Genomic DNA, 17,333 nt, shown 5'->3' with positions numbered 1-17,333 from the left:
CTCCCTGCTCCTCAGGGAGTCTGCTTCTCCCTTTCCCTCTGCCCCTCCCCCCACTCGTGCTCTCTCACTCGCTCACTCTCTCTCTCAAATAAATAAGATCTTAAAAAAAAATGCTATATTGAACATCTTGGCATATATGTGCCTTTCTTAGCAGGCATATATCAGTAGTCCTATATGGCAAATTCCTGGAATCCCTGTATAGGTAGGCCAAAGTGTATATACGTTTTAAATTTTGGTAGCTCCTGCCAAATTGCCCATTAAAACATTGTTCAGATTTCCTCTCCTATCAACAGTGTCTGAGCTTGCCAGTTCCTATACTCTTGCCAAGACAAGATATTATCATCATTTTTTATTTTTACCAATCCAATGGGCAAACACTGATGTGACTCTTTCTGCTTGGAAGAGAAATTTTTCCTCTCAGATGTCTATTGGCCTTTTGTATATATTTTATAAGTGGCCTTTGCCAATGAAAAAGAAAATTGGTTTATCTTTTTCATATTCTTTTTAAAAATTCTATTTACATATGTAGAATTAATCTCTTGTCTCTTAGGCAGTGTTGCACTGTTTCCCCCGCCTTTATTTTACTGGAAGGCCTCAAAAATGAAATCCCTAAAGTGACCAGGCTGGTGAAGTCAATGAGTAGAGGGGTGGGTTGGAGTGATGATGAAGCAGAGAGCTACCGCCCCACCACAAGAGGGCCCCTCCTCTCTCAGCCACAGCTCGTTGCTGCCCCCTAGAAGTGAGGAATGGCATTGCCAGACAGCCAGATGCCCTGATTTTTAAAGGCTGGCAATTTACTGCATTGAAAAAACCAACATCAACAATAACAAAAACCTTGCAGACTGAACAAATCGTAGGACAACACCGGCATTGTGAGCCTCCAGTTTTGGACGTCAGGTTTATCATGTATTCTTACATGAAGAAATTTAAATGTTTTTGGAGTCAAATTTGTCATGTATATCCTGTTCACTTTTAATCTTGCACAGGAAAGGCTTCTACAAGTTAAGAATATACAAATATCTGTCTTATAATCTATATTACTTTTATGGTTTTGCCTTTTTACATTTATATCTGAATGTGTTTGGGATTTATTTTTATGTAAGGTATAATGTAAAGTTATAACATGTTTTCTAAATGTCCCGGTGGCCTCAATCCTCACTGTGATTTGTACAACCAGTTATCAGACGCTAATTTTCCTGTTTCCATATTGACAGATTTGCCATTCCTTTACCAATAGCACACTTTTAAATTATTGTAGCTTGGTAAACTATTTTGTTGTCTTGTGTAACGGAGACCCATTTTTTTTCTGTTTTATTTTGATTCTCTTAGCTGTTCTTTGTACATTTTCCCCTTCAGATAAACTTTAGAATCAGCTTGGGGCACCTGGGTGGCTCAGTCGTTAAGCGTCTGCCTTCGGCTCAGGTCATGATCCCAGGGTCCTGGGATCGAGCCCCGCATCGGGCTCTCTGCTCGGCGGGAAGCCTGCTTCTCTCTCTCTCACTCCCCCGCTTGTGTTCCCTCTCCCTCTCTCTCTCTCTATCTGTCAAATAAATAAATAAAATCTTAAAAACAACAACAACAACAAAAAAAACAACTTTAGAATCAGCTTGTCAAGTCCTGTTGGAATTTTAATTGGGATTACATTGTATTTATCAATTAAGCTGGAGGAGGATTTATAGTTTCATAATACTTTGCAGCTAGAAAAATGGTTTGTTTTTCCATGTATTTAGGTCTTTTGGTCCTTCAGGAAAAGTTTATTTTATTATCTTTGTTATAGTCTGTATATTTTTTATTGCAGTTATTCTCAGGTATTTTCTAGTTATTTTCTTTTTCTTTTTTTTTAATAACTTTCATTTATTTATTTATTTTTAAGTAGGTTCTAGGCCCAGGGTGGGGCTTGAACTCACAACCCTGAGATTAAGAGTTGCATGCTTCACTGACTGAGCCAGCCAGGCACCCCCGAGTTACTTTTTTTTTTTTTTTCTACACAGATATTTTTTCCCACCAAATTTTAAAATTGGATGCCATACTGGAATTTGTAACCTTCTTTATCTCTCTCGTACTTTGACTCAGATTTGACGTCAACTCAACTGGGAGTCCCTTCCTGAACTCTCAATTGGACTAGATATTCAAATTCTGTGCTTCTCTAGCACACTCTCCACCTTGAATTGAAATTTTCTGCTTATGTTTGTTTCTCTCCCTTCCAATCAGGTCCAACTCATTGCTTCTGTATACTCCTACTGCTAACATGGTGTCCAATAAATAATAGATGCTTAAAATGCATCAATGTTTTGAATTATGGAATATATCATACATTATTGTAATAAAAGTGAATATATGATTTTATTTTTAAAAGTGTAACATTGTGAATATTTTTATCTTGTAACAGTCATTATCGTTATTTAGAATAGCTGAAAAATAATAATAGGTAACATTTAATTGAACATTTACTTTGTACTAGGTACTGTTCTTACTGCTTTGCATGTATTATCTCACTTATTCTTCACAAAGACTATATCAGGCAGGTTCCCATTTTATAGAATCAGAAACTGAGGCATAGAAAGTTAACTAAATTGCTAAGGTGTGTAATAAGTAGAGTAACCAAAATGTAAATATCCATCGAATAGATATAACCATTTAGAGTATTTACAATTTGGCTTATAAACTGGCAATGACCATCTTCATGCACATTTTTAAAATTTTCTTAAAAATTAGTTTCTTTAGGGGAGTGGGGTGCAAATACTTTGTGGTGCTCTGCTACTTTTTAAACTTTCATTACGTTGTGTTTCAACTTCACCACAGCCTTTATGTCTAGCATCTTTCTAGTCACTATTGGGTGAACAACAAAGACGACATGGTTCCAGTCCTCAAGGAGTTTATAATTGAGTTTAGATGATGAAACAAGTAAAAATGAAACCTAGAATGGGATTGTTCCCGGATAATGTGTCTAACACAGTTTCTGGAAACACCAGAGGAAACTTAGAACCTTGAGGAAAAGCAGATTTTGGCCTCTGGCTACACAGCATTTCACATCTGCCTTGATTCACTGCCTTTGTGATGTACCTGGACTGTTTTACTTTGACAAAGCGGTCAAATGCAGAGCAGCCCATATTCCCCAGTGACTGAATAGGGTGGTGATCTCAGAATCTTAAATAGTAAGGGACAGGCAGGAACGCTAGGATTGAGAAATGCTGTAAAGCCCTTTGCACCCTGGAGAAAATGGTGCTGTATGACCAGTAATGCTCTCCCCCACCCTCCAACAAGAAGAAGGGAAGAAAGAGATATTAGTGTCGTGCCCGCACACTTGAAAATGGCAGTATGCGTACATAGCAGTCTTTGAGAGGATGCTTTGAAGTCCAGGGATGCAACACTGCCCAGTGGTCTGCATGTGGATTTGATCTCAGGAGTTGTCAGGACATAACTCTTTACATGTAGAAGCCTGTGTGCCCACAAAATTGCTTGCCTTCCCTCCTCACTTTAATTGGTGATAACTTGCAGGAACTGGCCACTCTTGCAGAAATCCGTTCATTAATTTTTCCATTTCTGACATCTCTAGTCTCTCTGATTGCCCTGCACTTTTGCTCTGCAATTGTTCTGTGTGTGAATACAGCAAAGCCGGGAGAGAGTTAAACAAGTCTCCTGGCAGAGATGGAATTATAGTCGTCAGCCTTAGCTGTCCCCTTTTTCTCTGAGCCAGAGTATAGTATTTTAGGGCATTTCTAGAGTCGTGGAACCCTCGAGAGATTCTGTCCTTTCTGGTTAGGTTGCAGTGAAGCTGGAGAATAGTGTGAAGGAAAGAAATCTATTCACTCCCCACCCGCCCTCTGATTTTGGCCAATAGTTGCTTTGTGTGCTCTAGAGAGACACACACACTAGGTTAATCCATAGGGAAGTGGCAGAAGGTAGGCAGCAGAAGGGGAAGGAGGGGACACAAGGACCCGAGTGCTCCACAGACCTTACAAGCCTTTTCTGAGTGGTTGAGAAAAGATGTGAGAAAAGATCTTGCCATTTCTCTCTGATGTTTACTCTAATGGCAACAAACTTTTCTATGTAGCAAGCTGTAACAATGGTTTCTATTTCTTGGGCTCTTACTCTGAGCTGCAGGTTGTAGATGCTGTTCTAGATGTCACTTCCTATTTCATGCACACAGCATCTCTTTGGGATAAGTATTATTATTGGCTTCATCTCCCCAAAGGGGAAACTGAGGCTCAGTTTCATAAGCTTGCACAGTTATAGGGCCAGCACTTGAAGGCACTCAGACCTCTGTGTCACCTGCCGCCCTACAATTGTATACGGCTACCCTTAATCTGTGTACCAGTGTTCAGCATGTTTCATGTCACTTAGTTTTTAAGGATTTACTGAGTTCTTTATTTCCTCGGAGTGAAGTAGTAATTAAATCAGCATCTTTTTTTTTTTTTTCACTTTTATTTCTATTTACTGTAAGTCAGTCAAGGATATAGCTACAACACATCATTATTTGGTTTAAAAATGCTTCTTTTTACCCTCCTGAGGGTAGTATGTCAGGGATCAATATCAAGAAAACACTAGAGATAGGGCGCCTAGGTGGCTCAGTTGGTTAAGCAACTGCCTTCGGCTCAGGTCATGATCCTGGAGTCCCTGGATCGAGTCCCGCATCGGGCTCCCTGCTCGGCAGGGAGTCTGCTTCTCCCTCTGACCCTCCTCCCTCTCATGCTCTCTGTATCTCATTCTCTCTGTCTCAAATAAATAAATAAAATCTTTAAAAAAAAAAAACACTAGAGATGATAATTTAAAAAAAAAAACACAATAGCTTGGATTGATACTTTCACCATTCAGGAGGTGAAGAGTGAAAGAGTTATTTTCAGAAAGTAGGAAATGAGGTGCTACATGGTGAGAATTTATGGATGAGAGAACACTTTGTATGTAATTCAGAATACATTCTAGCCAGTGACTGTTGCAGTTAACAAATGAAAAACAGACCCTCTCAGAGTTAAGAAACTGAGGCTTATGACGTGTAGAAAAGCATTCCCTCTCGTGACCCCTTTCTGCAAGTGTTCCCCTTTTCAACTCTTACTGTGTGTGATATGTGCTTTTCCCCACTTCACAGATAGGGAAACTTAGTCTCAGATGAACTGAGATTCAGTGACTTGTCCAAGGTCACATAACAGTTGGGTAGTGGAGCTGAGATTTCCCTGTATAAGCCTGGGCTCATAATCCTTAGCAGTATGCCTCTTCACTAAGTGGTCTGTTTTGGGGTGGCAATTTCATCTTCAACTCAATATTGAAAAGCTGCTTCTCTTCAAGTGAATTTGAGCATGCTGGGGTCTGGAGAGATGGAATTGTTTACTTTTAACTGCCTATTCATCCAGCCCTTACATGTTTACTTAGGACAAATGATTATGCTGGATGAATATTAAAAACTGTTTTGATCTTAAAAAATTTACTATCTGTGTACCTTTGGGGAGCAAAAACAAATAGCGGGCTGGTAAAATTTAGTGCTTATTTGTAAGCTTTATTTCCTTTGGTTCCCCAAATTTGCACACACAGAGAGGGCACCATGGTCAGATTTTAAGGACCATTGGCAGCAGGAAAAGTAAGCAACATGAAGCAGAGACCCCCCAGTAACTGCCACCCCAGCGAAGTCTGTTGGCATGAAATATGAATGTCTGGCTAGGTTTAATGGACAATATGAGGTTCTTGTTGAAGAGTGCTCTGTTCACTCTCTGATTTGAAAAACAAAACAAAACTGAGACTCATTTAAATGTACACATTACAGGCACCTTTGAAAACATCTTACTGTTTTAGTAGGTGGCTATTCCCAGCATGTCCTACGTCATTGTGCATCAGTGGGATTGGACACCTGTTAGGAGATCACACATGGACGACTCATTCCCTGTTTCTTCCTTATCTACCCTCTTAAGTGCATATGTGGCCTCTACCCCCATTCTTTCTTAGGATATTGTTACTTTTGAAGACATTGTTGTATTGGCAGTAGATGTGGTCTCTAAAATTTACCTGGTCTACTTTCTTTATTTCAAACACTAGAAAACTGAGAAATTACCTTGATAGTATCTTATCTCAGTGTAGTACTTACTGATAAACTGTTGGCTGTAATTGTCTTGACCATCCTGTGATGGGTATTATCCCCATACCAGCAATGGCAAAGTGGGGTGTTTGGGCTAGGGTCAGAGAGCTGCTTCAGGTCTTTCTGTTGCATCGTGCTCTGCTCACAGTCCTGTAAACTTGGGACTGCTGCACCGATCAGGGAGACTGGCCCAAATGTGTGTCCTGTCTAGTCTTCAAGGAGTCCATTAATCTCTGTGCACTACATTGAAACAAATTAATTTTTTTCTTTTCAATTCAAAAGTTATGAGACTTTAATCTAGCATCTGAAACTGATGAGCAGTGTTTAATTGTATTACTGAATATGGGGCTTAAAACCAGTGTATTCTCTTTTTAAAATTATTTTCTTTATTTTTTGAGACAGACAGAGATAGCGAAAGAGAGCATGAGCAGGAAGGAGGGGGAAAAGCAGACTCCCTGCTAAGCAGGGAGTCTAACATGGGGCTCCATCCCAGGACCCTGGGATCATGACCTGAGCTGAAGGCAGACGCTCAACAGACTGAGCCACCCAGGCGCCCCTAAAATTATTTTCTATTATGATAAATGAGCATTTGTTGATTTAAGTATTTGTTGAGTTAACATGTGTAGACCCCCTAAGAGTGCTGGATCAAAATATGTTTAGTTCAGTGCTTATGTAGCCCTATGTTGTGTGTTGTGAAACAATATAAAGATGCCCTCCTATGGAGTGGGGGCGGGCGGGGGGCAAGTGATCTGCCTGGTATGCTTGTGGTGAAGGGGTCTTTGAACTACCCTTTAGCAACCACCCTTAGCATATGCCTGTCTGTGTAGGAGGTGCTATAGTGTGTATCTAACACAGAGCCTACCCACTAAGTAGGAAGAATGGGGAACATTCTGAGTAGAGACACAAGGGAGGGAGGTGGTTATGCATTCTTCCCTTAGCACTTGCTCCCACTGCTGAAAGAAATATTAAGCCTACTATATACAGAATATCTGTGGTTCTTGGCATAAGGCTAAGCAAGACTACTCTTGGTTATATTGAATTGCTTATCTCCAATTGCTAAAATTTGGAAAATGCATCATTCTTGTGAATTCTAGGGTAGGAGTGAAATTTGAGGTATCATTTGGTCATTCCTCTGTCCCCAGGCAGAATGGCACCCAACTTGGAGAGCTAATTTTCTTTAGATATCCGGCACATTCCTCAGTCTGCTTTAGCAGTTCATGCCATTGCCTTCTTGTCAAGTCAAAAATGTCAAGTCAATGTCAAGTCAAGAAAATGTCAAGTTAAAAAAACTGACTCTCTGGGCCTTTGTATCTCTCTTTCAGGTCTAACTTCAAACTTGTGGCTGTTAATTCAAAACTCTATGCCATTGGTGGGCAGGCCGTTTCTAATGTTGAGTGTTACAATCCTGAGCAGGATGCCTGGAATTTTGTGGCACCCTTACCAAATCCTTTGGCTGAGTTCTCTGCGTGTGAGTGTAAGGGAAAAATTTACGTCATTGGAGGATATACCACCAGAGGTAAGTGAAGGGGCCAAGTAAGTGATCCTCTTCTATGTGAGCTTCTGCAGCCTGGGGAAGGGCAGGAGGGTGCCAAGGAAACACTCTGGTGTACATATTGTAACTTCATACGTTATATACTGGATATTTACATATCTGGAAGGAAGAGAGTTGTGTATTACAGGGGTGGTTTGGACAGGAGGGACCTTTGATGCCTTTGTGTGAGCATGAAAATTGAACGGGGTAGAGGATGCTATGAAGAGAATATGTATTTTCTTTCTGCTCTGGAAACTCAGCCTTGTGACCAGCTGTCTTGTGACTTGACTGGGTAACTGCCATCCTTCTCCCAAACACATTTAACACTATGGAATTTAGGGCTAGAACATCCTTGTGGATCTTTGTTTTCACTTTCTTCCTTCTTGAGCACAAACATATCAGACAGTTTCCAGAAACTCAGCTCAAGGCTGTTGTTCACATATCCTAAGAGGATTATAAGAGACATGAATGTAAGAGAATTCTTTCCTGGCCAGAGGTGGGAGGCGGTTGTGTTATTTATTAAACTGTACTTTTTTTGGTGGGTATTTGGTATTAATAATTTGGAAATAAGTTTCTCCAGTAGGTTTTATACTGCCGTTCTTGGTAGGAAGCATCTCACGTGATAGTGATAATAAACAGCTTGGTTGTGTTGAGAAAGGCAGGGGTGGGCCACCAGGAAGAGGTGTGTCTTTCCTTTTATCTCTCTCCCCCGCTTGTGTCCAAGTTACCTCTTAGCCAAAGAAATTTATTCTTTTAATTTTTTAAAAAGATTTTATTTATTTATTTGACAGAGAGAGACACAGCGAGAGAGGGAGCACAAGCAGGGGGAGTGGGAGAGGGAGAAGCAGGCCTCCCGCGGAGCAGGGAGCCTGATGCGGGGCTCGATCCCAGGACTCTGGGATCATGACCTGAGCCGAAGGCAGACGCTTAACTGACTGAGCCACCCAGGCGCCCCTTGGCCAAAGAAATTTATTTCTTCATTTGGTTTATCTGACTGTAAAATGCCCAGAACTTATAGAAAAGGTATAACAGCACTCTTAGGACTTTTAATCACATTGAGGTAGTAGAGTTACCGTTATATCTGACATAGTGAAATAACCTCTCTCTCCTTTATGGTACAACATGGGAGGACAGAGCTCCAGCCCCGCTGACAATAAGTATGGAGAAAGGATGCTGATAGGTAACTTTGTAAAGGACAGAAATCCACATGCTAGTAGAGTGTAGGTGCCAAAAAATCTTTTCACCAAATATGTCTTGTTTGGGGGTTTTATGTTAGAGGAAGTTAAATGTCAAGTGTTTTATGAGCATCCGATTTACTGTGTGTGCAAAAGATCCTGAGTAACACTTCTTAGAGTATCTCTAAGCAGTTGCTGTGGTGGGGAGGATGGTGAGTGGTGGCGTAGTTTCCTAGGGCTGACTTAACAGACAACCACAGCTTGGTGGCCCAAGACAATAGAAGTGTGTTCTCTCAGATTTCTAGAAGCCAGAAGTCTGAAATCAAGGTGTGGGAGGTCACATCCCATCTGAAGGTGCTGGGGGACAATCCTTCCCTGCCTCTTCCAGCTTTGGTGGTTCGAGGTGCTCCTTGGCTGGTGGCCGCATCACTCCAGGCTCTGCCTCTGTCTTCACGCATCTTCTCCTCTGTCCTTTCCGCTTCTGTCTCTTACAAAGACACATTCCTCATTGGATTTTAGAGCCCACCTGGGTAATCTAGGATGATCTCATGTTGAGATCCTTAACTTCATGTCATCTTCAAAGCCCCTTTTTCCAAGTAAGGTCACAGTCAAAGGTTTTGGGGTTAGGGGATAGACATATCTTTTTGGGGGCCACTGTTGAACTCAGTACAAGTGCTGTGTTTATGCATTTAAGGAGAGGCAGTGACCAGGAGGAGTGCATGGGAAGCAGTGAGCTTTTTTTTTTTTTTAATGCCCTCAAGTTTTCATCCCTGTGGAGCTATTCCCCGTGCCCCTCTCTAGTGACTTTCCACTGAAGATAAGATAATTGCCAGCTTTTTTTGGTGACAAATAATTGAAAAAAGAGAGAGAGAGAGATCTAGCAGCCATTTCTTTTACCTTCAACTTTGGTGTTCGGGTACAGTGGTCAACTTCATGTGCTTAACGACACCATAGCCCCCAGAGAATTGCTGTGTGTGTATGTACCTCTGTGTGTCTGTGTGCCTCTGCTCCTAGGAAAGTAAATACAGTTATTTGCTTTTGAACATTTCTAAGAATTCTGATTCCTCCCTCGATTTTGTAACACAGAATGCACCCTGTGGGCTGACATAATGCACACATATCCCTTGGCTTCTCTTGTGACCAGGAGCTGGGAAGCACTGACAGGCAGCACTGTAACCCAAGGAGTACTCTGCTGGTAGATTTCCTAGTTTTTCCATGACCCTGGCTGAGCAAATGTTCTTTAGATTTGACCTGGAAAACCCTTGCTTGTGTGTTTTCTAGTTTCTCAAGCCACTATTAATGTACCTTCTTCACTTGGGCCACCCATGGTGATTCCTGCCCCGGATTCCCCAAGCCAAATACCTGTGATGGGATGGTTGGGTGATGTGGATGGATGGATGTTTGTGTAAGGGTTGAAAATGGGCTTTCTGAGATGAGAGGGCGGGACAGTTCCTTGTACTCTGAAACACCCCTCCTCTTCTGCGTGGGATCTTTCCAGCACTTCCTAATAGTTACCTGGATTTAAAATAAGGAATCATAATTGTCATAAAGCAAAATGCAGGGCTCAAAGTTGGGTTCTTGGCCTGCTAACTTCTTAAGTTAGGTAGACTTTTAAAATTTAGGAAGTAATAGTTCACGATTTTTATGGTAGCTGTTTGATTATATTAATTCCATAGTAGGCACTGAGGAAATTAAAAGAAATTCAATAGAAAGCAGTAGTAACCACTCAAGGGAAGAAGGGTGATTTGTTAAAGTTCAGAATCACCTCTCAACGTAAAAGCAAAAAGGTTATTCCACCAACTCAAACCACCTCATCATGGTCTGAGCCCTTGTTGGGTGAGGAGAGAAAACATTTACAGAAGACCTGGGGAGACCTTCAGACCTGGAACTGAGAAATACAGGGAAGCCTCACTAGAATAAGTCCTTTATTCATGTGGTGGGAAGCCGGGTTACTAAGGAGCACTTTTTGATCGATTGGAACCAAACTCCCTTGGACTGTCTCCGGAATGAGTTCTATTACAATAGCTACAATAAAAAGAAATACAGGGAGGTATTAGTGGGGGTGGAAAAGAGAGGGACAGTTTCCTAAAGCTGTAGCAATTCTGAAATTTCTACAGGCATGGGGACATGTGCACACACAGGGTTCAGTCTCCTTTCTGTTCTTTCTGTGCCCTCTTATGAGGCACTTGACTTGGTACCAGCAGTGGTGGTGGAGCTCCTTCAGCCTTGCTAACTTCGGGTGTGTCCTTTTGTGTCAGGAGGAAGCGTTGTACCCTTTAGTTCCACGTCTGTTCCCAAGCTGGCTTGTCTCTTACGCTGATGGATTTTGTTGTTTGTTTAAACAACAGCAACAAACAGAAAGTTCATTCTTTCTGATAACTCAGAGCATTTTTTTCTTCTGCTGAGGCTAAAATATGCCACTTATTCTTTCCTAGAGGAGAAGAGGATAAAAAAGAACAATTAAAAAAGGAAAAATGAAACTAGATATTTTAAATTTTACGAGCGTTTTTTTCAAAACGAGAGTAGGCAGTATTTTTCCTTAAAGCAGCTATGAATTCAAGATAATGTTAGAGGAGCCTTTGATTGACTTTCTGATTTTATCCACACAAGAACTAGCCATCTCTTGGGAAGCAGGCACGGGGAGAGGGGGGTGAGGGAGGGGCCTTTGTGAGTATGTCTCTGCTGTTAGAGTTGGGACATGGAATTGCCAAGTGATTCCACGGCTTGAAGGCCACAGGTGAGACTTTCTGGGGTTTCTCCTGACTTGGAATTGTGTGTTATTTCCTTTACACTAGCCCCTGAAGATCTTGCGTGGCTCACTTGTCTTATTTAGTAGAGTCGGTTGTCAAGAGTAGATCCCCTTGGGGCTCTGCCTGTCATCTGTATTAAGAAGTCAGTAAATCTGAGCTATTGAGGAGAGTTCCAAGGCTCTGATTCTTTTTACCTTGGACTGGTGGTTCTAAAAGGCTCCAACCACAGCGGGCCGTGGCCTGGCCCTCTTGATTCCGAGAGCCTCCCAGGGAGGGGACTCGCCTGATGCGGATAAGGGGGATGATTCTAAACAGATCTCCCCCCAGCCATTTGGAAAACCGTTGTCCCAACCTCTGCTTCTCTGGAATAGTTTTGCCTCTGTGTGACCAGATGATTCAGGTGGGGGCAGATGTTTATCACAGCGTAGACGGGCAGTGGTGTTCCTTGTGGCTGTGACCTCATTTGGCTTCTTTCTTCCTTTCAGACCGCAACATGAACATTCTGCAGTACTGCCCCTCGGCCGACATCTGGACCCTCTTGGAAACCTGTGACGTCCACATTCGCAAGCAGCAGATGGTATCTGTTGAGGAGACCATCTACATCGTGGGCGGCTGTCTGCACGAGCTGGGACCCAACCGGAGGAGCAGCCAGAGTGAGGACATGCTCACTGTGCAGTCCTACAACACGGTCACGCGACAGTGGCTCTACCTCAAAGAGAACACATCCAAATCGGGTCTTAACTTGACTTGCGCGCTTCACAACGACGGCATCTACATCATGAGCAGAGACGTGACCCTGTCCACCAGCCTGGAACATCGAGTTTTCCTCAAGTACAACATCTTCTCAGACAGTTGGGAAGCATTCAGGCGTTTCCCAGCCTTTGGACACAACTTGCTGGTCTCCTCTCTTTATCTGCCCAATAAAGCAGAAACATGACTGAACTGACTTAGGATTTAAAAGAAACCTGGTTCAAGGCAGAAAAAGAAAAAAAAAAAAAATGTAGCGTCCCATTTCCAGGGAGGCCGATTTCTAAGAGGAAAACGTGGGTGGAAGTAGGTCACATGTACAATAGCTGTAAATAAGCTTACTTGAACTAATTACTTGAAAACTTGTGGAGAAAAGAGACCAACTTTATTATTTTTTTAATTATTGATTTTTAAATGATGGGAGCAAATCCATGATAATATTTTCTTCCAAATATGGTACCCTTGGGCCAGTGACTGAAACTGATCATCAAAAAGAAGATTCATTGTGTCTGCATTAGTAAAGGGCCAAAGTCAATAGTTGACGTGAATGGTAAAGATCATTTTAAAATCCGTTTCATTTAGGTCACTTGAAATATCATTAATACCTTAAGGGAGAGATTTTTATTGTTGTTGTTATTCATTTACTTGACAAACACCTATATTAACACTGTCATTCACCCCTTTTCTCCCCTATTCATACCCACATATACTTCCAGTGGTTTAAAAATAGGGTTCTGTGTTTAATTATTTTATTTGCACACTACTTTCCAGGAAACTTACAATAATGGAGCCCTACAGTGAGTCCTTGCAAGCATCCAGTCCTCCCAGAACCTTTCTTAAAAACGTTCTCAGCTATTTTTCCAAACTTTTTTGCAATTATGTGTACTGAATAGACAGATGTAACCTCTTATTTCATTTAGGTGGTAGATTGCAAATTTATGTGGTCAGATAAGTTGCATTGCTAGGCATTCCGTATTGTTTAAAAGAGAGGATATATTGTTTAGAAGGATGGATATATATATATATTTTTGAAATCAAGTCTTAGGTTTAAATGGGAAGGGAAGGAAAGACCAAATAAGAACAAAAATTGCCTTTAAGGTTACTTTTAATGAATGTATTTGACTTAGTTCTGTTTATAAGGTAAAAATAGATAACTTTATCACCTTTAGATCAGGCATCTTTCTAATTTAATCTTAGCCTTTTAATTCATGCTTTGCTTTTATGAGGGAAGGTGAGGATAGCTGTGGAACTTTGGTGCTGGAGAGGGAAGGAGCTTTTGTAGAAGAGGAATGGCCTCTGGGGGTATCTTTGAAATTTGGTAAGGTGCTCTACTTGTCTCGGTCATTGAATCAGATGGAACCCAGCTCCAGCAGTTGTCAGTAAGTCAGTTGACATGAATAAAAAGCTTCTGCCAATCCTAGCTCCATCCCTTTAAAAATGTATACTTACAGAAATGTTATTCTTTCTGAACTTCTCTGATCTTTTGTAATGGAATCAGTGAAGCTGGAAGCTGGAGTCCATCCTTCTGCTCTAACTTTCCAGTGACAGTGCGCCTCATTTTAAGACGTCCGCAGAACAACAACAACAAAAAACGATCGTGGCAAATCTGTGTGTCCCGCAGACATTATCCAGTACCTCCTGTAGGCATTTGCCGCGCAGACGTGGTGCAGAGGGTTGATCACTTCAGCGGAGTTCCCCACGTTCTCACAAGGTCTCTACAGGGTTTCTTGATGACCATGGCCTGCGAGGAGAGTGGAATTCAGGGTCTGGTTGTAAAAATTCTATTTGCACAACTTTTCAGGAATACTTGTATTAAGTAAATTGAGGCAAGCCTTTATTGTGGACCTGGAGACAGCTCTTGAATCTTGTCACCAAATAATCATATCACTACTCTACTTATACTACTTAAGGGTTTCTAAGCCATACCCATTCATTCTCAAATACTTAGCCTTTTTTTTTTTTTAAACTCTGAACTGAAATCTTCTTGGGGATGGTACTTTAATAATAGATTTATATTAATTTATATTCATTATGGAATTGAATTTCCAGTGACCTATAATTTCACTGCATATATTTAAAAATCTAATTTATTTTAGATAGTGTTAACTTTTGTTGCTACAGATCTTAACTTTTTTTAAAGCTTAACCTTGTATATTCAGAAGATTCTAGCCAGTTGAATTAGTTCTGGACGATTAGACCTTAGCTTGTAAATAACCACATCATATAAAATGTAATATTGTTGCTGCCAACCAGTTCTCTTCCTGCTTACATTCTTTGGGTCTGTTTTCCTCATGCCAACAATTAGATTCTTGGACCAAGTGAAGGCATACTCTGATCCACAAAGCTCTTTTTATAAACCAGGTTTGATGTGTGTGTATATGTGCTTATTATCTGTGCATGCGTGCGTGTGTGTGTGCGTGTGCGTGCACGCGCGTCCTGGCATATTATATCTCTAAGATATACAGACTTCTAACAAAGTTTTTGTTACTCTGGACTGCCAGCAGTACTTGGGCAAGGTGGAATGTGCAATAGGAACAGATCTGTGGGTTTGGGTCATGCTTCCTGCTGTGCACATCAGCTATGTTGGCATTTTAAGGATAATTTTAATTTAGCTCTGTTCTCATGTTGGTGCCAATGTTGTAGTGAAGACTCTACCTATGATGAGGGAATGTTGTTTTGAAAATCCCCTGTCATCCCCCAGGACTTTGCTTTTTTTTTTTTTCCCAATTAAGTGTGTATTTTAATTCCAGTATAGTTAACATACAGTGTTGTATTAGTTTCAGATGTATAATATAGTACTCTTTGATAATATCCCTCTGTTTTCTTCCTCTCTCTAAATGCTTCATCCTTCTTTTCTGACATGCTTCTGAGGAGTGCCAACCTCCCACTATGGCAAGGGGAGTTAACGGGAAGACCCCTGCTAGTGGGAGCCACCTTGCCAGAAGCAACCTATTTTACGAAGAATGGTCTGAGTGGCAGAGTGAGTCCTGAGTGTGGAATGGTAGAGGGAGGTTGGTTCTCCCTGTCATTCTTTCAGGCTTTCTTCTTAACACCCTTGGTTTCAGAGGCCTTTCCTCTTAGCATCCTTGAAAGTTTTTCTGATGAAAGTGTAGGAGTTGATTATTTCAACAGTGTGAGTTAAGTCATAACAATGAAGTACTGAGAAGGTTATGGATTCTATTAAAAAACAAATCGATTAAGCATGAATACCAAAGAGAATTGAGCTTGGCCATGTTTTTTTGAACCAAAATCCCAAGTATTTGCAAATGCCTTAGATGTCAGTTAAAGTTGTACTGAGATGCCCAAAGCTCTTTCTCTCCAGAGGGAATTAGGAGGAAATGCTTGTTTTCTTTCCGTAAAGGATTACTTAATGAGCATTGTAGATGCCATGTTTTCAGATTTCCAGGTGAAGTCATGGCCGTATCTGTTTGGCCACACAGGTCAATCGAGTGGAAAGGCCTTGGCCTTCTTGATCAAGCAGCGTCTAATGAGCAGTGGCTTCACGCGGAGCACTTGTGAGGCAGCGTAGTGACAGGAAGGGAGCTTGGGTGCGTTGTCGGGAGGCCTTTTTCCTAGACCAGGGCTGGGGGATATGTGACGTGTGTGCCTCCATCCTCTGATGGTGGCATCATGAATGAGTAGTACTCCTTTCCTCTGTGCTAGGAACTGGTCTCACAGTCCATGTCATCAGTGCTGCCAGGCATCCATCCATTGCCCATCCATGAGAGTGAGATGAATGGAGTCTATTTCTCATCCTGCCTTAGACAGAGGAGTGAATGAATTAGGTGAGTAGATACCACCCAGAATGGCTTTGAAAGCACTGAGCTGATTCAGCTCCGTTCCCTGGTTCCCAGAAATACTTACTGAAAGTCTGTTGTGTGCAGGACAGTATTAAGAACTAGGGATATAGACGTAAATGAACCATGTCCCCTGATCTGGAAGAGCTTACAGCCTTGTAAAAATGTTTGCCGTAATCATTATAACCCATGTCCTCAAAGATGCCTACCTTTGTCAGGCATACCGGGGCTCTCTGGCCCGGCCGCCTCTTCAGTCCTGACCCAGTCTGTCCACTGCTTCATGATCTACTAACAATTCTAATGAACCAGCTTTTCTCTAAATTTGAACATCACAACCTATGTTTCTGTTTTAATGGTATGCTTTTTTTTCTCACTACTTTTCATAGTCTTCTCTGTACTTCATCTTTCAAAAAAAAAGTGGTATGTGATCTGCTTTAAAGAGAATTACTAGGCACACAGCCTATTTGGCTAAGGGCTCAGCAGCTTGACCCCGTGAGAAGGGGGAGCAAAGTCAGGGAAGTGAGTGTTGGGAGAGAGGCGAGCTGTTCACGTGTGTGTTTGTACATATGCCTTTAAAACACTTCCATAAAAAGCATTACTAAGTGGTCCTTAAGACACTAGTCCTGACTGAAAGTCAGTTGTTGCCTGTGTGATCACTATCCAAGAGTGGTTTTCTGTCCTTATGTTTCATTCATGTAAGAATATTTGCTGTTTCTCATTTTCTTGTGTTGATTTAGGAACACGATATAAAATACACACCAGTTGATATAATGCTAACTTCTGCACTTGATATAACCATTTTTATCCATTCCTCTAGGACACGTTAAATGTAAAAGATGGTCAATTTTGAGGAGCAAAAGGCCGCTGAGGTGACTTTGGTAGTGTTGGCTGGTACTTTCTCAAATGGATGTCATAGTTTATTACTAGTAAAGAAAAGGAAAATGTAATTTGCATTATTGTGTCATTTTTCTAAGAAAAATCTTAATAGGGGGTTCTTTAGATGTCTCTACAATGTTTTTATATCTAGTGGTCATTTTAGGAAAATTGATAGTCTGTAGAATGAACAATTATGTTTTGTTATGACTGACACTTTGTTAAAAAGGTTGTATTGTGTCTTCAAGTGTGGCTTAAAATGTAAACATTATGGTATGATTCATTCAAATACAATGATGCCTATGATGCACTCACTCAAATAGCATTTGTTCTATGTTTATAACTAGAACCATAGAAGAAAATCTCTTCAAATAAAATAGTTCAAAATCTTAACAA

General features: G+C 41.1%; 1 protein-coding gene across 2 annotated transcripts in view; it reads left to right on the top strand.

The window, feature by feature from the left end:
• KLHL42 (kelch like family member 42) overlaps positions 1-17,333 on the top strand; it is a 21,102-nt gene extending 3,769 nt beyond the window's left edge. Inside the window, exons 2-4 of one of the 2 annotated variants that reach the window (XR_006790660.3) lie at positions 7,387-7,580; positions 12,006-12,817; positions 15,931-17,333. Coding sequence is in view for 1 of the 2 variants with exons in the window: in XM_045873700.3 (XP_045729656.1) it covers positions 7,387-7,580; positions 12,006-12,457 (646 nt within the window). In the remaining variant the exon portion in view is untranslated. Of the gene's footprint in view, positions 1-7,386; positions 7,581-12,005 lie in introns of both variants that reach the window. The other variant, XM_045873700.3, reaches the window with a different exon arrangement.

Source organism: Mirounga angustirostris, unplaced genomic scaffold, assembly GCF_029215605.1.
Source record: "Mirounga angustirostris isolate CCGP_5_RB_7025 unplaced genomic scaffold, mMirAng1.0.hap1 SCAF_5, whole genome shotgun sequence".
Classification (NCBI taxonomy): Eukaryota; Metazoa; Chordata; class Mammalia; order Carnivora; family Phocidae; genus Mirounga; species Mirounga angustirostris.
This window is presented reverse-complemented; position numbering and strand designations above follow the sequence as displayed.